General features: G+C 37.2%; 1 protein-coding gene across 1 annotated transcript in view; it reads left to right on the top strand.

Moving 5' to 3' along the window:
- The window catches only part of LOC124608439 (serine/threonine-protein kinase D1), a 213,421-nt gene that overhangs the window by 55,200 nt on the left and 130,399 nt on the right, over positions 1 to 27,822 (top strand). The window contains exons 5-6 of the mRNA XM_047139985.1: positions 9,157 to 9,320; positions 25,512 to 25,752. Of these exons, the coding sequence (XP_046995941.1) occupies positions 9,157 to 9,320; positions 25,512 to 25,752 (405 nt within the window). The remainder of the gene's footprint in view (positions 1 to 9,156; positions 9,321 to 25,511; positions 25,753 to 27,822) is intronic.

The following is a 27,822-nucleotide window of genomic DNA, read 5'->3' as shown; positions in this document are numbered from 1 at the left end:
TGCTCTTGATGTACTGAAAATATAGCTTGCAATTGAAAGTCAATACCCAAAAATGTTGGTTCATAGGATTTAATGTTTCTCATATTAGTTATATAATAAGCTACCTTAAAGAGAGACAATGTTGGGAAATCATACCATAAGAAATTTAAGTCTATGGTTTAAAATTGCCAAGAGCGTGAATAAACTTTTCAGAAAAGTTTGTCACTGCCCTCATGACTTGGATGGTTCATGTTGTTTGGATAATTGAAAGACTCTTTCTAAACAACCTTTTGACCACAGAAAATTAAAATGTACAGCCACCAATGTAATGAAAGTAAAAGTAAACCAGCACTCACAATGACTACATGGTTGTCTACACCACTCAGCCTGTTAAACAATGGAAAATCCAGGATGGAATGTAACAGTATTACGAAAAGGAAAGTTGCTACTCAGAAAGTTGCTCCTCATCATATAGCGAAGGCACTGAGTCGCAGATAGGCACAACAAAAAGACTGTTACAGATAAGCTTTCGACCAACAAGGTCTTTGTCGAAAAATAGGACACACACACACACACACACACACACACACACACACACACACACACACACACACAAGCTTAGACTGTGCATGTATTTCCACTTAAGGAAAAAAGGGTTTTCAGCACTGGAAGTTTCTCAGCACTGGTTTATAGCACTGTGGTGTCATTTGAACATTCCGCCACTACTATAAAACACTAACCATTATTTGCCTCTTAGAGCTTGCCCGCAGTTAACATGCTGGCACATAGCTATCTGGAGGATAATTAAAAAGAACTGCACAGTGCCTTTGTAAAGAAAACTAGAAGGGCTATCTTGACCCAGACTGTACGTAACTCTCTCTGCATGATTAATTTGGTCTCTAGTTGTCCATTATGAACAATAGTACAAACCCCTGAGCATTGTGATGTGTGAAACAGGTGGGCAAGGAAACATTTGGAATGGAACCTAGGTGAATAGTGTTGAGTTCTCTTCATTGAGTGCAGTACTTGTCTGCCTGATGATCATTGTAGAGGTGTAATGCAGCTCCACAGGCTCAGCAAACAGGTGGGTCAGCCATGTTTAGAGCTGGTACCCTATAAGGATGTCAGATGCCACTGATGGCTGTTGAGGGTAACTTAAGGGCTGTGGAGTATCAAGACAGGATCTTCTAATCCAACCCTGCAGCCATGATTATGGTGATTGATCTTCCGAAACAGTAATGCGCGAGCACATTTTGCACGTCTCGTGAACACCATCCTCTGGAGGCAGGAAATAACCGAATGGAATGACCTGGAGTATCTGCCAATATTAGCCTGACACAGCATGCCTGTATCTATTTGAAACTTACTGTGCATTATCGTAGGAACCTTCTCCCCACCCTGGATGACTTGAGGAAGGGACTGATTTAAGCAGCAATTTCTCGATCACCTTGTGCAGAGCTTGCTGAGGAGACCTGACGATGTTAGACTGCATGGATTGGAGCTACACAGTGTTCAATGTTCTCAAAGCACAAGATTTTTTTTATTTCACAGGTGCACAAAGATGTATACTTTTAAACAGACTGCCTTTACTTTATTAGTTTTTTCACATTAAAGTTACTCTTTTTAGTTCCGTAATGTATACTGTTTCATTCCCTGCTCCTTTTGGGTCTAATAGCACAAACATTTGCAGATATTCAGGTGGTGCACTATTTTTGAACAGATTCTGCTAAATTTTTATGATGTTATTTTTTTGAGAGTAATGCCAGAAACTAGTTTGAAGAATATCTAACGATATATGCGTGATAGAAAGTGTGTTCTTCATATTTGTTCGTAATAATTGATCCCCAGTTACCACATTTCAAACCTCTTCACGTCCCTTGACGAATATAAAAGCCTCTTCTATATGATTGTATGTGATTTTTTAGTTGCACAATTACTATTACCAACTCTGTGAAATGTAGAAGGATTTTTTCCTTCATATATAAATATTAATAATTTTTGTCTACAAGGTGAGCTCTTTCTGGCCTCTCCGTAAAAAGTCTCTGCACTAGTTGACGGGTTAGTATGCTCATGGTATCTTTCAAGAATACTAAGATGAAACATGAAAATGTTTTGGATAATGGCTAAAATATAAGAATCCAACACAGATTTGTAAAGACTGTATTTCAGTACATAATGGAAATTCCATGATTGAAATGACACATGAAAATTAAGGAAAGGCAACTACGTGCATATAGCTAGTGTTGGGTGTAACATAGGTGCATTTAAAGACCATATAGGGCATTTTCTTGTGAGTTTAAGCTTCCGCCGCCCCCCCCCCCCCCCTCCCCCTCTCTCTCTCTCTCTCTCTCTCTCTCTCTCTCTCTCTCTCTCTCTCTCTCTCATAGCTTCAAAGCTGTGACAGATCTGACTGATGAGTGATTTTCAGTGTAGGCAGGTGTATGTTGGAGAGTAGGCAGGTGGAGGTTGAAGAGAGAGAGGAATGGTGTGCAGCAGTGAGGGGGAAGGTTTCCATGGAAAGAAGAGGTTAGGAAATACCAGTGCTTTTGTCCTTCAATCTTCTGGTGAATTTACTACCATTCAACAGTAGTGCAATTCTGTGTTTAAACTAGTTGAGTTTGTACTTACTAATAAGGGACATTGGTAGTGTGTCTATGTTAGTTATATCACCTCAAAATACTACTATTCTTAGGCTCCTCAACTGCTAGTAGTTGTTGGGAACAGCTGTGTCAAAAGTCATGCACAAACAAAACAGTTCACTGGTGTGTACCTCCTGTAAAACTGCCTCTGCTCATTTTCTTGTGCGCTTTCTGGGTTGTATTTGAAATGCTGCTGTTTGTAAACGGAAATCAAGTGATGGCATATATTTACACTCACAAGCAGGTGAGTTAGAGATAACTGTTACGTGGAAAGAATATTTTGTGCGTTACTTGACTGATGTCAGCAGATCACATATTGGCATCAACAGGAAAAAATTGGTATTATTTAATGGGGAAATTCAGTATATATATATATATATATATATATATATAATATTTTTTTTTTTTACGTCTCATTGTAGTTTGTTTTACGGAAAATGAACTGTCATTCTTACACTAACCTCAGGCTTGAGTACAAAAGAAAGCAAAGTGCAGTTTCAACATCCAGTAACTATCAGTTACGAATATTTGTAGATTATCTTGCTCATATTTGTGACCTTTTGTTTTGTACAAGAAAATGAGAAATTTCACAATATTTCGTAAAGATCACCAGTTTTGTGGTATTTCGCTAAAAACATCAATTTCATGTAATGGTTTTTGTGAAATTTTCTTGTCCCTGCATATTGCGCATTGGCATGGCAGGCAAGTGTATGATGGACAGAATTTGTGATACCAGCATATTTGATTGTAACCAAATTTTGTGTTCTCACTGCATTGGACACTCAATTTCTTTAGTTGTTCAGGCTCTTGGCTTCTCACTTACCACTGATGGATACTTGTTGCCAAAGTCTCCAGGAGAGGCAGTTGTTGTGGGGAGAATGTGTTGAGAGCAAGACTGGCCATCAAAATTTTGCCTGAACAAGCGGATCATGGCACGTATCAGTGGCAGGTATGAATATGATATAAATGAGAAAACAAGTGCCACCAAGACAATACTCAAGTAGGTGATAGGAATATTCTTATCTGGGGACTGCATACCACGGGATGAAATGGAACTGCAGGTACATGTACCATCATCTCTCATGATACCGAAACCCACTGACTTGTTAACGTCAATTTACTTATCCACCTACAGTGCTATAAGGCTATTTGTACCTGACACCTCATAACTACCAACTGTTGGAGAATGATTTGAGACACACTGAGTAGATATGAAGCTTGTTCTATGGCTTCTTAGGTTATGTAACCTTAATACTGTGAGTGTATTCAGAAAAAATTGAAATGAGTGTTTGGCGACATTGGCCGGGAGGTCCCATATGGGGCAGGTCCAACAGCCTTGGTGGAGGTCTTACTACATTCGACGCCACATTGGGCGACCTGCGCACCAGATGGGGATGAAATGATGATGAAGACAATACAGCACCCAATCCCTGAGCGGAGAAAATCCCCGACCCAGCTGGGAATCGAACCCGGGCCCCTTAGGATGGCAGTCCGTCACGCTGACCATTCAGCTATCGGGGCGGACAGCATATTTCGAACACACAATGGAAATATGCAACTGTAATATCCTTGTAACCTGTAACTATACCAACCAGGTATCTGTGAGTGGGACATGAAACTAAAATAGCATTGTAATGAATAATACCAATGTAAAATCATGTTTTGTAATTTCTCACGCATACCCTCGTGTCAGCCACTCTACAAGGAATAGTGGTGTTCTCGATGTTCCAAGCTTTGAGTATACTTATTTTTTGGGATACTGATTTTCAACTGAGTTATAGCGATTCAAAAGTAGTAGTAGTTGACTGAAAAACTTGATGGTGGCCGTGTAAATATCTCGGACTTCTTTTCCAGTCTGAAATAAACGGCTTTAATTTCAAATTTTTGAAAATAAATACAAAAAATTTCTTCAGGAACATTTTCTGTATATTCTTCATAAACAGTACCTTGAGTTCTTTGGTATCAGAAACAAGACTTTCTTAGTACAGGAATATCACATATATTATTTTCTTCATATCTGACATAAGCATGTGGATGCCAGCTTGACAGTTCTATGTATGACCAGAAGATGAATACATTTACAAATGTACATTTGTTTTGTTCCATTCTATCAACATTATCAACTGTAGCTTTTGCTTCAGGTCACTGCACTTCTCTGACCTGGGGGTGTCAATCCATGGAGTGTGCACAAACACAGGTGCTTCCTTTTTTGAAGTAAATGCAATCATCATCCCCCCTCAGACACCTGTCGCCCCTCAGAATGACTCGCCACATGCAAAATACATAACAGATTTGCACAACAGTTGCACTCTCATAAATATTAAATTGCTGTGTCATTTTAAAGTCCTTGAATCTCATTTGTCAGAAAGGTAATCATAGGGTTACCTAGCACTCTTCCTGACTGATATGTAACATCATAGGATGTATGAGAGTTTGAAAGTTCAACTGATTTGAACCAGTGCTGTATCTCAGTCAAGTATTTCTGTAATTGAATTCTACTCTGCAACAGTGGTGTAAAATCCATCAAGGCAAGTTGAGCAGAAGGAAATAGTTGTTGGCTGAGATGTGTAAAGCTTTACAAATTATTTAGGAACAAAAGGGAGACGTCTCACTGAAAGGCAGAAGTGCTGGATTGTCAATAGGTACACAAAAAAAAAGGTACAGAGCTGTGCTGGTTTTCAGCATGAACTTCCATTTTTAAGCTTGTAGGAAAAACCTGCACACACACACACACACACACACACACACACACACACACACACACACACACGTCTCCCTACGAGTGTGCGAGGTGGGGTGGGATGAGGGATGGAGAGAGGCAGGAGCCAGGGAGGGGGTTGTGGTGAAGTGTCTAGTGACTCACGGGAGAGTGGAGAGCTGCCTGTGGGCTAGCTAGGGGCACAGGTAGAGGGGGCAGGTGGAAGACAGCTGGGCACGCAATTTCACAGACTAGAGTGTGGGATAACAGTACACAACTAACACAAATTGGGCGGGAGTATTGGGGTAGGGGATGGTGTACACACACACAAACGCAAACACTATTGGGTGGGGAGTGGTGGGACAGCGAATTACCCTAGGTTTAGGCCAGGGAGGTTATGGGAGCAAAGGATGTGATGTAAGGATAGCTCCCATCTGGCAGCAGTTGTTGGCTGCAATTGGATGCAAATCACATAGTTTGTTTACAAAAATGGACAAACATAAAATAGTTCTGTTAACTCTGTCAGCCATTGCCAAAGAAGTGTGAAAGAGATTCTGAAGAAGATTCCGGACTCCTCAATGACTTGAACGGCGAATAGCTGGTAGAGGAATGCTAAATATGCTGTAATTAACAATGAGAAATAAAATGTACCACAAATCACTTTTGGCAAAATTTATGTTATAAAATATGGTATTAATACTTAAATGCTTAAATCATCTGTCTTGGCTCCACTGCTCTTGCTCTCTCATATTTTTCTACTTTCCACATTGTACAAATTTAAAAATCTTGTTTTGACAGTGTTGAAAATGATAGACTGCTATTCACCATATGATAATGAGTCACAGATAGGCCCAACCAAAAGATGGTCAGACAAGTAAGCTTTCAGCCGAAAAGGCCTTCATCTGAATTAGACAAAACAAACATGTGTATGCTCTCTCTCTCTCTCTCTCTCTCTCTCTCTCTCTCTCTCTCGCACACACACACACACACACACACACACACACACACACACAGTGTACAAGTTATAATGCAGAAAGCATCAGATATAAAAAGCCTTCTATTACCAGTATGTACTTCCCTAAAAATGACAATATTATAAAAGGATAATTGCTGCTCATCATAGAAAGAAGACATTGAGCCGCAGCTAGCCACAACAAAAGTATTTCTGAATGTTTTAGTTTTTGGCCAAAAGGCCTTCTTACGAAGTAGGAACACACAAGCACAACTGTAGTGAGACACGTAGTGTGTGTGAGCTGTGCTTGTGTGAATGTGTGTGGGTTTTGTACTCCACAAGAAGGCCTTTTGGCCAAAAAATGTGTAGCAGTCTCTTCATTGTGAGTAGCAATCTGTCCTCTTTATAAAATTGTTGTTGTTCCATCCTGCAGTTTCCGTTGTTTGTTCATACTAAAATAGACATGTTTTCAAGAGATCCTCAATGTACTGGTGCATGGCACATATTCTGCAATATAGAAACCGCAAAATATGGATTTCAACTGCTTATGACTTATTCCAGTGTGGCATCTCCTAAGTTGTGGCATAAAATTGGTGTTGCATCTCATTGGCTGCATTTTTCTTCACAAGACAAAAATCGGACGTGTCAGATACTTCCTTTCATGCTTCGCATTGTAGAGGAATGTGAAATTCCAGTATAAGACATCAAGAAGGTTGTGCAGCTCCTCATTCATAACGCCTTCATGTCCTGTGAGAGGACACCTTTAGGACTTTCATGTTGATTGCCTTGGAATGGGTGTAAACAGCAGAGGTTTTGTACCCTTTGGATAGCCGAGCTTCTCAACAGGAGTTCTCAATGCCACAGTTAACTAAGGGCCTCTGCAGTTTATTTTGATGTATGCAGTGAAACTAGGTGTACCACAACTGACTAGCAGCTTCACGTGTTAGTACAGTACAGTGCTACTCTTAGTGAGCTCAGTTTAAATCGTCATGGCCATTTTTACCTGACAGTGAAAAAATATACATTTCGGCTTTTGTTGTGTTAGTTTGGTATCGCACAGTACTATTTCACTTGCATCCTGTTCCATGCATAACCGTGTTCTGTTGTAGGATTACCGTTTTCCTGATGAATCTGGCTTGTATGTAATTCTGGCCGTTGTGTAGAATTCTATGGGCCAGCTATGCTGTGCCCCTCCCATGCGGACTTCTGTGAAACGTCTTCTCTGCTGCAGGAAATTGCTATGGGTTTCCAACTAACTACTTGCACCAAATTAACAAATGGCAACTGAACACTTATTTTCACTGTCAGTCATCCCTTTCCAGTTGTTTATTTCATAACTGCATCTACAGTTCAGTCCATTAACATGATGCCAATACATGCTTTCTCTATGAGAACTCAAACAAGAGTGCACCTTATCTAACAGTAACACAAAAGCTTTTACATTACATTAAAAACCATCATTTTTTTCTCATATGAGATTCTATAATGATGTCATGATCCCATATATTCTGTGTGCGTCTTCTGGGTCCATGGACTGTATGCTTACCCCCAGCAAATAGCCAGCATTCTTCTGGCTGCCACGCACTTCGGCTACATCTTTCGTCGTATCACCCTCTCATAGGAAAGTACGCACAGTAGGTCTGATTTATATCTGACCCCCCCCCCCTTTCATTACTTAAACATTGCAAACCTTTTTAGCAGATGCCACACGACTTGACACACAATGTCTTGTTACACTACAACCTCCACACCGCAACTGAACTAATATTCAGTCTCCAGTGATCTTGATGTTAGTAAGATGTTGTAGATATTAAATCTAGCCTTAATTTCTTCTTCTTCTTCTTCCCCCCCCCCCCCCCCCCTCCTCCTCCTCCTCTGTCTCTCTCTCTCTCTCTCTCTCTCTCTCTCTCTCTCTCTCTCTCTCTCCTATATTATTATGTAGACTTGGTTATAAAGAAAAAATGAAGAGAAAACAAACAAGAACACAGATCACCTCTTTATCACTGCTAGCAAGTGACTATGGCCGGTTAATTGTATGAAAATCTTGGTGGTGCTCACCTTTAAATATCATGTATTGTTGATGCCTTTTCTAAACTTTAAAACGGAGAAAAAAGAACCAGAATTAAAAAGCCAGCTTCAGACTCCAGAGGGAGATGGTTAACTTGGTGTGAGCAATAGTACCATTGAATGATTAGAGAAAATAAGGGCTGAGAGGAAAGTAAAAAAATTCTGAGCTGCTTCCCCAACCCCTGACTCGTACAGCTCCTTTGTGTCCCTCCAGCATCACTGCAGTTAACTCTTTGTCTCTGTTTCAAACTTTTCCATTTCAAGTGATAAAATTTTGCGTAACTAGTAGTCTCAGTCATATCTTCTAAGAGGATGTGTGTTTCCTTTGTTCAGAAATATGTAGTTAGCTTTAGAATGATCAGAGTAAGTGCAGTTAATAGCGAAACAAAAGTTGTAAGATGTAGAAGAGTAAAACCTTAGGCTGCTCTAAGAGACACTGTTAACCTTTTGGAAATCCTTGGATCTCCAGATTTCAAATTGCATTTTCATTTATGGACCAATGCATCATCCAACAACAGTTTACTAGTTGAGTCAAGAATACTTAACGATCTGTTACTGCAATGTGCAGAGAAAGCTTTCAGCAGACTATTTAGTGCTTGTGAATTAGACACTTGAGACAATAAAGATGATCGCAATGAACTGTAACAAAATTGTGCTCAATTGCGGCATTGATTTCAGCGTTTGAGGTTTAAAGACTTCTTTATATATTTCTTGTCTGTTCTCTAATTTGAATATTTGACTAGCACTTGAAAAAAATTGAGGCTTTTGTTTTACTTATATTCCCAACCATCAGCAAAGTTCATTGTGGTTGGTCCTTTCAGGTTGTGGGCTCAACTTTCACAAGCGATGTGTGGTGAAGATTCCAAACAACTGTTCAGGGGCAGCACTTGTCTCTGGAGATCGCAGACGATCCTCAACCCTTGCTGTTCCACGTTCATCCTCCCAGGGGTCAAATTCCTCACTTGCCTCAGATGACACTTCTCTGGTACGCTTGTGAGCTGTAACTGTTGAAGACATAAAAGCTAAACTAAGTAAAATTAAATTATTAATTATGATTTTAACAAGGGTCTTTAATAATACAGACGGTGGTGATGACAGTTTTATTAATAATGATAATAAAAGTAATCTGATAAGTTTAAAGTTTTTACAATTTATAAACTATGTCAAATTTCAATGCTTTCTCTATTATTTGTAAATATTTGGCCATTTCTGATATTTAGTACATGAATGGGTTAGAAAACAGTATAAGAATTTCTGTTATCACAATCATTTTCTTTCAGAAACTTTATCCCCTTTAAGTTCCTCTCCTTCATTTCCACAAGCCTGTTACGTTGCTGCTGTTCAAAATTTTATATTTATTTTTATGTGTTGTGTGCTCGTACTGGCAGTCTAATGTGTATGTGTTCTGTACTTAAACAATCCGTTTTTGTCTGCTTTGTTTGAATAAATATTGCAAGTGGTGTATGTGTATGTGAAGCATGTAATCGTACTTTTGCATGGGTACATAAACAGTTATTTCATTGCATTTAAAAAGAGCTGACACATAATTGGAGTTGTTTAATATAAAAGACTATAAATACACTATGAGCATTTGTTGTATGCTTTCTTTTGTAATCTTTAAATTGACTGTACTGGTTGCACTGTTCCTAATATTACATGCTGAAGTATACATGTTGATAAAATTTTTTGTTATTTATATTATCCTTAGTTTCCCCCTCACTAGTGCTAGTATCTATTGCCTTTACTTAAGATTAGTATTGACTGTAGGGATAAAATATTCTTTGATGTGTCTTGATAATAGTGAAAAATATTTCTGCCCTTATGCTTATCTTCAATATCATGACTATAGGTTAAAGCTGTAGGTAATCATTGTATGAGAGACCCCAGGGTTATTTCCAGTCGCCTAACTGAAAAGGTTTTCTTTCTTCAGAACACTGACACTTTTTTTTCCCAAGACGTGTGAGTATTGTGTCGTAAGTGTACCTGCTGAGTTTAGGTATCTTTAAGAAGTGTATTTAAAAAATTTAAAGTTGTGGTTATGTTGTCGATGACTGATGAAGAGAGAACAGAAAAAGGGTGAAACCAGTTGCGGGTAAATTGCCATCTACTCTTGGATAGCAGCAAAAGGGTGGCCAATTTGTGAGACCATATGCAAAAATTTGAGATTCAACTTAAATTGACCAATTGATCAGGAACTTTATACAACCATCAATCTTCTTCTTCTGGTCTCATAAGGGGAGGATAAATTAGTTATGTAATGCTGTGATTGTGTTGATTTGCTTTCTCATAGAATTATCTAACACTGTATTATTTCCTATTACAAATTGCATTTTGCTGTAGTTATTTACGTTGTATTAAGGTGCCTTATATATGTATGTCTAAGCGGTGTAATCGTCATAGTTTGATAACTTATATATTTGCAAATAATGAATTCCTCTTTTATTATAATATGCTAGCAGTTGGAAATGTAAAGAGAAAAATCACAAGAAGAGCTGGTTTGCAATACTAGTCTTAAAAATCTGAAACTGCACTGTGAAATAAACTCTTGGAATGAATGGTACATTACACAAACACTGAGCATATCATGTTTGACATTTGTAATGATTATATTTATCATTACTGTCTAAAGGCAATACATTCTCATTTGAACAGGTCCTCTGTGGCTGGGGGGCTGGGCTTGTAAGTTTCTACTAAAGCAAGTAGATGATTAAAGGAAATTAAATATCAGTCTTCCTTCTTTTATCTTTATTCCATTTTTAAACGTACATAATATGGACCCAGCATTGTTTGATCTAAGTTGTCATTGTTATATGTTGACTGTATGTATATGCATTGAAAGTACTACAATCTGCTGTGGCTGGTGCTGTGATGTATGGTAGCAAGAGAGGCACTGATTTGTCTAAGGCAACATCACTGTATGCATCATCTGAGCCGTGCCTATTGTCTTGTTTGATGCACTGACTTGATAAGTAAATTGCAGTAGCTGTAAACTTTGAACTAATGGTTGCCTTCAGATGTGGCATAGACCTCATTAGACCAGAATTGTAGTTTTCAAAAAGGAACTATGCAAATTAGTTTCATTCCATAGTTGTACTGAGTTTTTCCTCCTTACACGGCGTGACCCTAGTTATCATGTAGACATCAGTTGATGGTTCCCAATTCCGAAAGGTGCAGTGAGGCAACTTCAACTTTTCAGTGTAGTTATCAAACTTCAGAAACATTTAAGTATTCTAGTAGCATAGTATTTCCGAAGAAATCTAAAAACAGTGATATGGAGATGTGGGCTTTTAAGTGAAATCAAACTGTGGAAAATCCAATATGGAATAATGACAGTATTGACAAAATTGCTTACAGTCTGGCCTCAGTAGCTGGTGTAATTCAGAAGGCCTTTTGGTGAAAAGCTTATTTGTTTAGCAGTCTTTTTTGTGGTGCCCCTCTGCGACTCAACATCACCACATGGTGCATACGGACCTTAAGTGATTTTGTTATTGTCAAAAAATCTTGAACCTACAAGTATCAGGGTGCTGGAGGCAGATGCTGACATGGAGTGAATTGATTCACAACTATAATACCGTAACTCCATTTTCATAACGACCAATATCTTTGTTCCAGAAAGCTTAATTTTGTTGCTCTCAGAAAGCATGATAACCTGTTTGTAAATGTACATTTAACTGTTAGGGTTTAAGGGATATGAATATAATGAACTGAGGGTAGTTAGGTGCAATACTACTAGGAGGCAGCAGGCAATAAGACTAGAATAAGCGAAAATGGGAATGAAAACTAAAATAGCCATTGACAAGAAAAGAGAGCAAAAAATACCAAAACATGTCGTTAAGAAGGAATAACAAAGCTAATAACATCCATGTATTTGCTAAGTATTAGACAAATGAGGGCCTCACTTCATCTAACTGTTAGCAGTTGGAAGTTATTTTCTGTCGTTCTGGCAAACATTATTTATAATTAATGTTGTGTATAAAGAAGAATGTATCTGTATTATGATTCATGCTTAACATTATTGATTTCACAACTGACATATTTGCTACAAATTGTTGCTCTTATGAAAGTGCTGGAGCAAGAGTTAGTTCCATGATTAATAGAGTAAGTATGTCAACAGCATCATTGGGTTGTACACCCATTACATATTTTACCATTAGATTTTAAAATACTAGTTGTGCAATAGTTTCTTTCTATCATAGTGTAACATTTTTCAATCTGCCCATTGAGCAAGCAGCAAAGGAAACCAAACAAAAATTTGGAGCATGAATTAAAGTCCAGGGAGAAGAAATAAAAATTTTCAGGTTTGTCAGTGACATTGTAATTCTATCAGACAGCAAAGAAGTTGGGAGAGCAGTTGAACGAAATGGACAGTGTCTTGTAAGTAGGAAATGATTTGTTTCCAGGCGTGAGTTCCTATTCAGAATATTACGTACTCACTCTCCTCTAAAAGCCCTAGATGTTTGTAATGGGAACTTACGAACACTGTGTAGGTTGAAGTGTCAGGAAGTCTTTTCTGAAGGTATTTATCTGGGGTGTAGCCATGTGTGGAAGTGAAATATGAACAGTAAACAGTCCACACAAGAAGAGAATGGAAGCTTTTGAAATGTGATGCTACAGAAGAACGCTGAAGAATAGACCACGTAACTGGTGATGGGATACTGAATAGAATTGGAGAAAAAGAAATTCGTGTCACAGCCTGGCTAGAAGAAGGGATTGGTTGATAAGACATTGTGAGACATAAAGGGATCACCAATTTAGCATTGTAGGGAAGGATGGGGGGAGGGGGGATAAAAACTGCAGAGGGAGACCAAGAAATAAAACAGTAAGCAGATTTAGAAGGATGCAAGTTGCAGTAGTTATTCAGTGATGATGAGGCTTGCACAATATAGAACAGTGTGGAGAACTGCATCAGACCAGTCTGAAGACCAAACCAACAGTCCCTTGCTTTCTTGTAAAGTGATCACAATGTTAAAGTTTTGATTTCTCTGCAGTTTGGTACAAGTGATTCTTTTCCTTTGCAGACACCACTATTGGCAAATAATTGTTAAAAAAAAAGTAAATATGTATCTTGCACATTCATGACTCTGATATGAGAGAGTAAATATTATACTCTGCAAAAGTTGTAACTTCATAATCAAAACTATGAAATATTATTGCACAACACCAGAAAAGTTGTACAGTACCCATAAAAATTGTGCCACACCTTCAATGTATGACAATACATTAGCTGTATTTTACCCCTGTAATAACAATATAAAACACTTTAACACAAGGGGACCCATGTGATTGCTCATTTGGAGGGGGGGGGGGGGGGGTGCTAGACCTGAAGATAAGGTTATTTTTAATATTTTGGAAGACAAATGGTGGCTTGTAATTAGCCATTCTAGTCACGACCCAGTTAAAAACCTTTAAATCATTTTCTTGAAGGAAAAAAAAGAGGGGAAAAACACCTGACTATGGCTCAGCATCGTGGTTCTGTTAATGAGTATTCAGATGTGTTCATTTTTGTCATCAGCGTGATTGAACTGGTATTCAGTAAATGCTGATACTAAATAAAATTGAAAATGAGTGCTAGCCAAATTCTTGAAAGAATGTTTGCAGTATAGTTAATCTGTGCCTATACTAATAATAAAACTGTAAAAGCATCTTTGTCTGTCAAAACAGGTTAATCTCCAAAACTACTGGACAAATTTTCATTGAGTTTTCACATGTAACAAGCATTGATTGGAGCAACGTAAGAGTTTTTATTTTACCAATATCAGATCACAGAAGAAGAGAGACATTTCAATTTATAATTTTCTTCATACTAATATTATAAATGTGAAAATAATTTTGTATGTTACATTTTCACAACTAAAATTCTGAAACAATTCCAATGAAATTAGATATGGAGATGGCTTGAACCCTGAGGAAGGACAAGGCTACCTTAGAAAGTAGCAAAGAAAATCTACTGCTGAGAGGGTGAAGCAGGGAATGGAATCTCTTTTTTTATATCAGTGAACATAAGCCATGTTAAAACATAATTAAATTTGTTGCATAATATACACACTGTGTAACATATAGCTATTTCAATAGCATGATGCGTAGATGTGCACTCGTGCCCATGCCCCTCTGCATCCACTGATTGGCAATGACACTGCACATACTTCTGCATCATATTTTGTGACAAGTTGGGAGGGCAGGGCGCACATCACAAACTATGCTTACCTGAACAGGTGGACATGTTAGTGCAGCTGATGTTATTGCACATACGGGAGCTTGCTTACTCAAGATCCGTCATCATAACAAAACTACTGATGTGCGAGTGCAGCCATGGGTAACAGCTAGTGTTAAATATATTCATTCACTTCATTTATTTGGAGTACTTCTTATCATGATGCCTCTTTTTTTTTTCCTACATACCTTGCTCACTGTGAGACTTCTGATGCTACTAGTCTGGAGTAGCTGTGGCACTATTGTGGGTAGAAATAATTTTATCTTTCTTATTTAATTTTTGTTATTGTTAATTTCGTGTCAGTTCTCCCTTGTTTTAATCTAAATGCTTGTTATTAGAGCAAATTTATGTTTCTTTTGTGTGCCCTTAACTGTTTTCACTGTGCGAGATTATTCGTCACTCTTCCAAATTATTAACTGTCACTTCCTACATTACTTAACTCTTCATGGATAGTTTTGAACTCTTTGTTCTTCTGACACTGAAATGAAGCGTCAAAGTCACTATTTTCATTATCATAGGTTTGTAATGCATAACGTTTAAATAATTACTGTACAATTAATAGGGTTTCAGAATTTTCATAGCTTGTCAGTGGCTTGTACTGAAGACAGCACCATACATTGAATAATTGTAGGATTCCTGTAATAGGTTAGGGAGACACTAGATGCCAAAGTGGTGTCTAATTGAAAGATTTGAACTAGGCATTTAAGGCACACAAAATTATTGCTGTTTTTGGCATTGTTATTTACTTAACCACACATTATATTATGAAATTTGAAATTTTAGATGTTCTGAATGAACAAATCTAACACACCTGTGTTCGTCTTGGGTAAAAACTACAGTTCCTCTTCTTCTTTTGTTGTTTCTTATTTTTTCTAGTGTTTCCTCTTTTTCTCTCCATGTTGTTGTTTCCTTTCTTCCAGCCCAATTGTTCTTGAGTCTTTTATTTTTCTGCCTTGAAAGTCTTCTGATTTTAGCATTCTATTCTTAAACTAGTTTCTTTCTGTTATTTACAAAAGTTTGATAATATTTATTTCTTACTATCTGAGAAATCTGATGTTGCCCAGGTGTTTATTTACAATGATGCTAGAGACTTCCAGGTGTTTATTTACAATGATGCTAGAGACTTTGTATGTGCGGTATTTATTTTTGGGTTATAAAGCTTCTTTATACACAACACTTGAAGTAGTGTATTTGGAGACATGAATGAAGAGCTTGTTTACTTCACTAATGGGGAGGGGGGAGAGCCGCATAGAGCTGGCCATGCAAGAAGCAACCGACACTAAGGTCCACATCTGCAACACAAAGTGTCTGGACTTGTGCTTTGTATTAATGGCATAACATAAGTTCACCGGGAACTGCACACATCGAAAGCAAAATGGTAAATTGTTAGGAATATACCGGATTTGCGCTATAAAAAGTTGCTCAATTGTGCCACTTCCTGTCAAAATTTCTGCTTTGGTGGTGTTCTGTTAGAGGTGAAGTAACTTTAAGCTTCAGTGAGTGAAAGATTGTGAGGAGCAAGATAACAACACTCTCAGTTGGAGTTGTTGCGTCTCACATGTTATGTTCTCGAGCTGCAGCAAGTCTCGCCTCGTGATCTTCAGTGGAATCTCAACACCGCATAGTCCTCAGTTTTTTTTAGCTGTTCTGTTATATTCAGAAAGACATGACTGTTTACTAGGCATTTTTATTTGTAAACAAAATGAAATCGAAATGTAATGAGTTGGCACCTAAATCACAAATCAAATATAAGAAATTATTTTTCCCTAACAAAGCATATAAATGAAACCTATAGAAAAAAGCAAAACAACATCATTAAGTTCTTAATACACAAAATGAAATCGGTAAATTGTGTAACCTAGCTAACTAAATTCAAATTAGTTTGTATTCATAAAGACAAAATTATGGTGCTTAACTCTGTCACTGATTTAAAGTTCTGAAAATCCATCTGTCCCCAAGCTAAAAAACTAACAGCACCATCTGTTCGTTCTTTGGTGTACTATGAAACTAACACCACCATTTATTGTTTCTTTGGTGTTCTCGGCCTTGATGATTAAACATCCAAACTACTAATTTGGGGAAACCACTTTAGACAAAACTTTCAGTTAAGATATTCCTTCCTCCCTCCCCCTTCCAGATATGATTTTTATGAAATAAAGCCTATAAGGTTGTCCAAACTATGTGCAAGTTACTCGTGAAAATCCTGTGAGAGAGATTAGCATATTTAGACAGACAGACAGACTGACAGCGTTGTTTTACAGTTTCATTGTTAATATAGATTTCTGTAATCCATGCTACTGTTGACTTTTCTCCAGAAATATAAGAATATTTGTGTTGTTAGCCTGATATCATTCACTGAGTAGAGATGTCTGCAGAAGATTAACCATCACTTTGCCATTACTTACGATATTTACTTTATATTGTAAACAATGTCAAAGTATGGATCAAATAACAACAAAGCGGATAGGACAGGTTGCTACTCATCACATGCAGGAGATGCTAAGTTTCAGACAGGCACAACGAAAGAGTGCTAAAATATTTTAGCTTTCTTATGAAGTGTGAATGTGTCTGTCTCTGTTTCGCAAGGAGAACTTTGTTTGCAAGCTTAAATATTTTTGTGGTCATTTTCATTGTGCCTGTGCCTGCATCTTCTACATGGTGAGGAGCAGTCTTAACATTTCTTTATAAATTGGTAGAACTCCTCATTACTTCTCATATGTCAACCTTCTGTTGTCTGTATTGCACTTATTATTTTTCTAATAATCTGTCTTTTGAGTATATCTCTTCTGTTGACTTATAGTCGATTGTGAAGATTCGTAAGTACATAAATATTCCTGTCTTTACCACTAGTGTGGTGTTTTAGATTTGAATTTTTAGTGATGCATTTCTTGTTGTAGGTACCTACAGTTAAATCCTATGCTCTTTCCACTTTAGTAATTCTGATATTTATTGCAAATATTTCTAGTCAGTTCTGCTGCGTGGTTTCTCCAACATATTTAAATTTACGAACTTACTAATCTGTGTTTCTGGATGTTTTGTTGCTTTTTAATGTATTGTAATTTTTTCAGTTGCATTTATAGGACCAGTTCTGTTGGCTCTTATTTCCAGAAGACATATTTGAACAACTGCTCTCCTAATTGCATACCTTTACTTTATCCCCACTACTTTATTTTAGATAACACATTTGTTAGCATTTCACAAATCGTTTGCTAATTTGGCCTTAATATCACATTCTCCAATTTTTTTACTGCTAAATCAAGTAAATTCTTGAAATCGGTAAATGATTTTTAATTACAGGTTTTTTGCTATGGAGAATTACTGATTTTTAAGTAAAAAATCTGTTGTGTGCAAGATCCCCCCTTCTGGAAACTACCCTAATATTCTCTCGGCTGCTTGTGTAAAGTTTCTTCAGATTTGACCAGGAGGATTTTTGACTCTGCTTTCCATGCCACTGTTATGAGTGAGACTCCTCAGTAATTGTGAACATTTGGTTTATCTGATTCAAATCAGTTACATTCTAATTTAATTGTTGGAACTGGACAATTTAAGAGACTATCAACAATGTTTGCCAATATTTAACAGTTATCATTGTTGTTAAGTTCTGTTTGAACATTTTCACCTTTGAAACAAATGCTTGACACTTGATACCCTTATAGGTATAACTCATAATTAAGCCTATAGATCAGAACACTATCGCATTCTGAATAATAACTATTTTTACTAGCTGACATGTGTGAATAATTCACATTCTGTCCTGATCAGTTTCCGATAGGGAAAATAGTAACAGATAAATAAGTAAATGCAAATAATTATTTATAAAAGTTGTTATATTTTGAATAGTACTAACAAATATTATTCTCACTGGGGGAAGATATCAATATATACAATATGATTAAAACATATAAAAGGCAGAATGGTCATAGCGGAGGCAACGAGGCAACGAGGCAACTTTTATCGGACACTGTTATAATTTTTTTTGCACAGTACACAACACTTGTTCAAAGAATGTAAACAACTTCACCCGTTGTTGTGCATAACAGTAAAATTAGATTGTCAGTAGATGGCACAATCTGCATTCTTTCCAGTGATGTGTATGACCAAACTCGCATGATAGACTATGCTTGGATAAAGAATTTGGATAACTACAACAATTTTTGTGCATGTTAGCCCAGATTGTCAATGGATGGCACATCCTACATTGTTTTTATAAAAATGTTTTCAAAATAAAGTATTTTCACGAAAACAATAACTTTAAACTATTTGTGTATTTTTTGTCATTAGTGGTGAAATAAATCTTGAAAATGATGTCTGTCATTAATTTTGATTGAATTAAATAATACGGGAGATATGGTGTACAGGCAAAGAGAGAGAGAGAGAGAGAGAGAGAGAGAGAGAGAGAGAGAGAAACCAATAAACTTTTGTGTCGAGAACATTAAAACATAGAATAAATAAGTTTTGGCCAAAGAATAATTAACGTTTCATTTGCTGTCCTTAACTGGCATCTCCCACACAGCCTCCCTGTGGTAGAGCGGAGTTCTCAGAATGTGCGGGAACTTATGTCGTACTTGTTGACCTGCTCTTATATGTCACTGGACCCTCTGTCTTCATTTGCAGTCCTGGTTGAATTGTTGAGGGTGGCTCGGCTGCCCATTGTTTCACTGTTGCATGAGCATGACCATAGAGAGCACATATGCGGCTTAACCCGTTCCCGTGATACTGTCAGAGGCCGGTTGTTGTACTCATTTTGAACTGTGTGTTCGCTATGGCTTTACTACCTGGAAAGGTCCCAAGAATGAAAGTTACAGTGCTGTCCATACAGCATCAGTTAGTTACATCATATGTAAATTTGTCGCAATGTCCCTGTGTATAAACACCTTTCAAACTCCGTGACATGATGCCAGGCCCGGGCATAACTTGGCTATTTGAATTTTCGTTTCCTGTGACATGTACAGCAGCTCTGGTCTCATAGACTTTTATTTTGTGAAAGGAACTCGTGATGTTACAACCAATTTTTCTCCGAAAAACCATTTTGGTGGTTAATGCCCCAATGTCTGGTTTAACTGCTGTACACAGTCCTAACAACAAAACTAGTGGTAGTGCTTCTGCACAAGAATTATCATGGCGTACAGGTACGACTTTGAGTTCTATGCCATCTCTCCACCATTCAATCACATCAGGTGTTTAACTCGTAATTAAGCCCATAGACCAAAACAGTGTTGAATGTTGAATAGTAACTATTTTTATTACTCTTGTTCACAAGCGAAAACTGATTTGACTATTGATAAACTGCTTTGTCAAGAACATTAAAACAATGAATAAAAGAGTACAAACAACTCAGCCATTTGGACAAAGGATAATTAACATTTCATTTGCTGTAATTCACTGGCACCTCCCACCCTCTTAAGTATATGTTGAAAAGTTTAATAAAAATTCCTTGTATTCTTTTTGGTGAAATTTTCTTTTATTTCTATAACCTGAGATTTTTCAAGAGTTCTTCTGATTTTCAAGATTATGTTTTATGTTTCTTTTCTTTTTTGCAAGAATTTTTGTAGGTCGTCCTTTTTTTTATACATTTTTCACTGTCTCTATTTTGAGCCCTTTGTTCTAGTAATTCTTCACTGTTTTGTTCTACCATGTTTTGTTTTTAATTTTGGGCATTCCTAATGTTATCTCTTGTGGTTTAATAATTTGCTCTTGGAATTTCTACCAATCATTCTTTTTTAGTTGTTTCAAATTCTTTCCAAGTTTTGGTGTATTTCCATTTGCAATTTTGGCTCTGCTGGTGATGAGTCAGGATTTTCTTTTTCTAACCATATTGAGATAATGATCTGAACTAAATTCCCCATTTAAACTCATAAATTTCTTTATATTTCTTCTGGATATGGCTATGTGGTCTAGCTGAAATTTTCCTGGATATCAAAGCTTTGCCTTTTCTTCATAGTTTGCAAACATTTGTGTACCTCAGTTTTTACTGGCCCAATTTATGTGTATTTGTCAGTCTTTCGCCACATCTGTTTCTTATTCAGTGCCCTGAATATCTGCTAGAGTGCTGTTGATTTTTTCATTTTCAACTTGTGTATTTTAACTGCTGAGACATACTTTAACATTATTTTTAGATATATTGAAAATTTCACATTCTAAAGATTCCACAACTGATTTATTTTCTACAGATTTCTTCTGTTGTCTTCATTTACAAGTACATGGCAAGTTTTGGTGGTTTTATATTATTGTTATTCTGTGAAGTTGCATTTTGAAATTTTGCAAGAAGTTTTCCAAAAAGTCTTGCATACTCGCAGTTATATAAATTGGGGTTTGATCTTTCTCATACATTGTGTCATCATCATTGTTATTGCCCATCCTTGCTATTATCTCTGCCTGAGTTAAATTTTCTTCTAAATAGAACTGGTATACCACAGATCATACAGAGAAGTTTTGTATTTCAGGTCTTTTAGTCAAGAGTCAATTTAGAACTAAGCAGAAGCCAGGAACGTTGTAACAGTTCGCACAGTGAAAGGATGAATCTTGTTTAGATTGTGTCTGAGTTTTACATAGTACAGAAAAGGCCACTATCAACAGAAACAAAAGTAGCAACACCAGTATGTAAATAAGCAGTACACAGTTTGTGTGATATGTATGATGAAAAATACCACATGTTATTGAAATGATACAGACAAATTTTTATTGAAGTGGTAATTATCATTTCACTGTCCATTTTCCAGTGACTGAACTAGAATTGTGATTAGAAAGTAGTATGGTTGCTGATATGATCTCAATTAAACAGCCAAGCACATTCTAGCACTTACTAGTTTCACAAAGTTTGTCTGTAAATATAATGGTATAGGTATTGAATTATTTGAATAATTACAAATTGAAATTTGTTGGTACAGCTGAGAACAAAAATCCAGTCCAATAGCATCGGTAAGACCGTATGCAAATCCTCAGTGAATGAGGCTGCAAATGAAAATCTGAATTGTTGATATTCAGTCCCCGACACTCAATTTATGGAGATAGTATGCAAAACATGCACTACTTAAACAGAATCAGACTAAAATTGCTACATGAAGCAATGAGGTTAGTTTGTTTGTTTATTAATTACCTTATAATTAACTGTAAATCCCTATAAAGAATACTATAACTTCTACATCATACTGGAAAAACTGATGAAAAGCCTTACATTGTGCATCAAAGTATTGTCTGAGACAATCATTCACTGGAAACGACAGCCACAAATTAAGGTTAAAATGCTGAGAACACTTCTTCTAGCAATAGCTTGTTGCCAGCTGCAGGTACATCATGTCCAGAAGCCATTCTGTTCCTCTCTCCTCTCTCAGACTGACTTTATAACTGAAAAAGAATTTTAAAGTGTTATGAACATATACAATAAAGAAATAGAGAAGTGTCAAAATATTTTTCCTGTGGGATAGAAAGCAATGGCGTGCATGTATGATTGCAGGAAAGAATAAATTGAGGATTCTTATCTATTCTGCACAAACATGGCATTAACTGCTCAACTCTGTCTGTCCTATCCTCCACTCTTCATACATATTGTGTGTCCACATTTGTGTGTCCAACACAGTTCCTAAACATCTAATGTAAGCTACATTTCCACATTTATTTAATGCAACTTGTGTCAGTTTGTTCACTTGGGTTTACACTATGAGCAGCATTTTCTTTTTCATGAACACATGAAGGCCACAAATTTTTTTCCACCGTGAAAAAACAAAGTTAGATAATTGATTTTTTTGATTCTTTGCAGGTACACATTTGCAGTCCTGGCAACAGTGATATCCCCACACCACAATACTGTAGCAAGGCACTAGAGACCCCCCCCACACACACACCCAAAAAAAAGAAGGGGGTGTAACATTATGGTTTTGCTCCTCTAATGACACACTGCGTAATATAGTGTGGGGACTTCAGTGTGTACAAGGACTTCAGATGTTTATTTGCAAACAAATAACTTTGTTTTTGAATGTTTATTAAAACTTTCACAATCCCTTGTAATGTCTTCTTTAAACTTGCCAATATAGCAGCATCATGTGGCTATCATATGTCATTTGGAAAATGGTTATTTGTACATTAATAGGATGACATGAAAGCTTGGGTGGGATGCAAAGAGTGAAGTAAGTAAAGGCAGTCCCTGTGTTGCAGACTAATCCCATGAATTGTAGTAAGATTGTGCAGATAGAGGAAAGAAAACATACATGACTTGTGCATACACTACTGAAAAATTGGAAATTCAGTTCTACTATCAGCAGAATCCCTGAATCTTGTACAAAGGCTGACATTTCATGGCATACAAATACAATTTTAGTTCTGGAGTGGTGAAAAGTGAGGGGCCGGGGGGGGGGGGGGGGGGGGGGGGAGGGAGGGGATGGGGGCACAGACTAAACTTACAGTGCATTTTTTCACCAATCTGGCTTATAGGCAAGGCTATATTCTGAGAACAGAACACACAGAAGAATCACTGCACTATTTTGTTTCTAAAGCCAAGATAGTGACATGGCAGTATGTAGCAGGGTGATCTTGAGTCATAATCATTAACTAGGTGTTAGGTTTCCCTAATTTATTCACATACTGCTTACTACAAATGTTGCACCCAATATCATTTGTTTCCAGATTGTCTCAAAAGTTTCCTTGATTATTTTTGTCGTGACTGTCAGCCATATATTTCATTATCTGATTCCTTGTTCTTCTCATGCTAAAACTGCATTCTTGTTGCAGATGAAGTTTTTTTTTTTATCTGGCCCTCCTGAATGTATATTCTTTCTCACTTTGCTACACCTGACTACAATATTAATTTTTTTCCCTTGAAGGAAAATTTTTCAGACAGCATTGCTTTGGCCAGTGATACCTGCCTGGCCCATTCCGTAAGCGAACATGCTCGTTCTCCTGGACTTTACTGTCATAAATTGAAAACTTTGTGTTGATTTCCTGTCAGTGAAAGGTGGGCATATATAAGTTGTCACTTTTCTTTGGATAGTTGCGCATTTTCTTAATGTAGTTCTATCTCAGAAGTTAAAAGTACTGTTTTTTTCCCCCCTGTTCACTCCAAACTCTACATTTCAGGATGTTATACAAATCTTGACCATCAAGAAAGAGATTTTGTATACATTTTACTTTCACAATAGGGGATAATTGTCTCCTATTATCTTCTGTATGTATGAGAAACTATACAATATCTTCTCATAGTGAGGTTTTGCAAGTGAAAAATGTTTCTTTTCATGTGCTGAAATAAAACAAACTGTGTTTTACAAGAAATAGAAAGTGAAGAGACTGTCTCATTAAATGAAGAGCTGCTGAACTTCTCTCTCTCTCTCTCTCTCTCTCTCTCTCTCCTCTTCCTCCACTCCTATATTTTCTCCAAAATAGTGGTAGTTCAGAAATTATGCAGTTTTTCATGTCACGGATTGGACCATTAGTATCTCAAAAAGAGCACAAAATTTGATGTTGTAGTAGATGATTTTCAGCATTTCTGTTCAGTTTGCTTTGAGCTGGTTCTGTTTTATAAAGATTTTGATGTGTTTTTAAATGACAGCCCCGTAGCAAGTAAGACTAATATTATGTCAAGATGGTAACAGCAAATTTTTGTCTGTATCGGGTAATAAGGAGTGTCTGTATTATCACCTGTATTGCTCAAAGTGCCAGTGTCAGTACATGAAGTTTCTTCATTCAGCCAAATTGAGGAATGTATTGGAAGAAATCTTGACTACTCGGGCCATAAGTAAGGAAGTTACATTTACGCAAGACAAGGCAGAAATTCACAACAAAATGGCAGCAGCAGATGAGCTTTGTGACCATGAGGAAACAATAAGTCAGAGAGAAGGAAAAACCTTGTACAGTAATTACAGTTATAGATCATACAAAGTAATGCAGCAATAGAGAAAAGGTAGTTGTAGAAAAAAACCAAGAGAGAGAAAAAATCGAGAAGCTACACAAATTAAGTATGTGGTGAAAAGGGAAAATAAGTAATAGTAATGTTATTGCAGCAGGCAGTGGCATGAACAATGAGGGACAAGGAATTCCAAAAAGTTACTTTCAAATAAACACATCTGTTGCTAGGATGGCATTATAATCAACGACTGGTTGCAATTAGTTGTTGAATCATCTCTGCAGGGCATGGGAGATAAGGAGAAGGCATAGTGTGAGTCATGCTCAAATATTTATTATAGTCTGTAGCCCTGCTAATGAGTAAAAACGTGAATCTAATTTCAACTCTCGGTAACACTCCTTAGTCTGTGCAAGTTGTTCCACTTAAACATTGACACAGATGAAGGTAGATGTTCAGTTCAGAGAAACTGTTTGAATGATCCCCTGAACAGTCATGACAGTCTTATAGAATCAATTCTTCCTGGTACAGGCAAAGAACTCTGTGAACTTCACTAACTCATTTAGACATTTAGGAAGTGTAAGGAAAGGCTGGAATATCATAACTCCTGAACTTTGTCTTCAAAACAAATGAAACACATGTTCTCTCTGCCATAAACATTCTTGATGATTTTGATGTTCAGTTGCTTGCAAGGAAACAAAATTATTAATAATATTATAATGTTCAAAACATGTTATCATAATTTGGAAATAAACATTATGTACTATGGATCCTTAGATATTGAGGAAAAATACTGTCATTGGATCGCTGTTGTACTGTGAGTTGCAGAGAGGTTCTAAGCTAAAATGAATGAATTAAACTTTGTAACATGATTGTAATGTGGCTGAGAAACATGAATATGGTGAAATCTTATTATGTAAATATTAAGTTTAAACCACATACTTCGTTAGCAATGAACTGTTTTGTATACATTGTGAAGGCAAGGATGCAAAGCACCAAATATCAGAGTACTTTGTCACAACTGCAGCTGAAGTGCATACTTGGTTTGTTTCAGCACATACTAATTTACTCATACATAATCTATTAACTACACATTGAACAAACCGTTAACTTTATGCTTCATTTCATTTTTGCAGACAGTTCCAGGTAGTCAAGGAACAAACAGATCACCCTCACTTGGAGGACGTATTCGTATTCCACACACATTTGTACTTCACTCCTACACACGTCCTACCGTATGTCAGGTATGCCGGAAATTGCTGAAAGGAATTTTTAAACAAGGGCTACAGTGCCGGGACTGCCACTACAATGTGCACAAAAAGTGCCTTGAGAAGGTGCCTAAAGACTGTACTGGTGAGAGCCCAAAGGATGTTACAGGTCAGTATACACAGTGCGGCATCTGATCATATCTACATGGGAGTGCATATTAGCACAAAATATTTTGCATTATTTTTGTTGGTTCAAATAATATTTGGCTTTACAAATGCATCATCATCTGTGTGCAGCAGATAAGATTAACTTTGGTAATCATATTTTTAATGCATTTATTCATGTGTGTTCAGAATAATCCTGAAACAGCTACTATTCATGTATTGGACTAAAACTAATAATTATTCTTCATTTTTATTGTTAGTTTATTAATATTTTTAATGAAACTATTGGCTGTACACTGTATGTGCTTTCAGTGGTTGGAAATTAACTACTTCAATAACAGAAAATTTGCTGATGGAAAAAAAATCTGCTGTTTTTGCACTTACTGATAAGCAGGTTTTTTACACATCATTAAATACTTTACATGCTTGTAAGCATATTAATACTTATTCCAAGAAAGTAACTATAAATTTCAAGATTGTGAATACTTCTGTACTTTGAAAATGTAGCCTGGTTATGCAGGGAGTAACATATGTGCCTTGGATTCTGGATGGATGTAATAGGGAATAAAAGACATGTGATTCTTGAAGTTTTCCCAGCATACTGAATTTTCAATGAGGTTTTGGGATTTCAACCGGATCATGTTGACTTCTTGCCTCAATATTTCGGCTGGCAATCGTCCAGCCGTCTTCAGGTTAGTGTCCGCCACTGGAGACCGCAAGTTCCTGGTGTTGGCTTTATAGCGGAAATTTGTGGCAAGAAGTCAACATAATCCAGCTGCAATCCCGAAACCTCATCAAACATTCAGTACACTGGAAAAACTTAAAGAATAACATCAGATACCTCTTAGGGGAGATGATGGCTTTACAAATCCAGAGGTCGTACAAGCTACGCAATAAGCGAGCGAAATTGTTAAGTTCTCCTTGTTTTTTACTGAAGTGTTGGGACAATGGCCTTATTTCGAAGTTTGCCAGGGTGAGATATTTTATCCAGACCGCCGGCGCAAAATTCATTACACAAAAGGCGAGCCTAGCACTAGTGAAGGAGAGGATCCGGTTTACCCACCATGAACTGGACATCATATCAAAACAGCTGCTTTATCTGCATATGGAGAATGCATCCAGCCTGCCATTACTTTCCTAGGCATGGTTCGACGGTGTGACTTGTGCAAAAACAGACTGTATCCATAAAGAGTCAGTTTTTGAAGTTAGCCCAGCAGTTAGCAACATTACTGCAAGAAGATACTTTGTGATGCTTCATGGTCAATTTAACAGATAAGGTTTTGGACAATGTAACACTGTCTGTGCTTGGGAAAGACTTGAACTTTGCCCCTGCGCCGAGAACTCTGTCTCTGACTGATTTTATTAGTGCTGTTGAGGAAGCTGTTAGACCTCTTCCTAGTGATGCTGCAGAAGAAATAAGAAGTGAAACATGTCACGTAGTCATGAAAGCTCAGCCTCAGAAGAGCAACATTTCTGCCGTGGAAAGGGCCGCACTATGAAAGGTACGAGAAGATCCTCACACGTGGTCTTACCAGCAGATAAGGGAAACACCACAGTGCTGTTGCCACGTGAGGTTTATGAACAGAAAATTTACAACTTGCTGAGTGAACCAATGTATCTGAAGATTAACAGAAGACCCCACAGTGAAAGTGGAAAGGAAAATCTCAGCATTGCTGAATTCTTCTTCTGTTCTGCAAGAATTGGCCAAAAGACTAAGACCTCACTGTTCTGTGTCATCTTGGTTATATGGCCTTCCGTAGATTCTTAAAAAAGAGGTTCTGTTATGGCTGATCATCAGTAATATCGACACTCCCCACGTGTGTTTTGGTGATACATCTTGCCTCTCTACTGAGACCTTTTGTGGGGAGATACACACATCATGTTCACAACTTGGCTGATTTTATCAATAGACTGAAGTCATTTCAACTCAGTGAAACTGACGTACTAGGGAGCTTCGATGTCATCTCACTTTTCACTAAGGTACCTCTTATGGACTCTGCATCAGCGATAAGTTCGTGGTCGATATAACAGCACTTTTTCATCATGTCCTTTCCTCAACCTACTTTTTATTTAA

Source organism: Schistocerca americana, chromosome 1, assembly GCF_021461395.2.
Source record: "Schistocerca americana isolate TAMUIC-IGC-003095 chromosome 1, iqSchAmer2.1, whole genome shotgun sequence".
Classification (NCBI taxonomy): domain Eukaryota; kingdom Metazoa; phylum Arthropoda; class Insecta; order Orthoptera; family Acrididae; genus Schistocerca; species Schistocerca americana.
The sequence above is the reverse complement of the archived record's forward strand: the minus strand, read 5'-3'. Positions and strand labels throughout refer to the sequence as shown.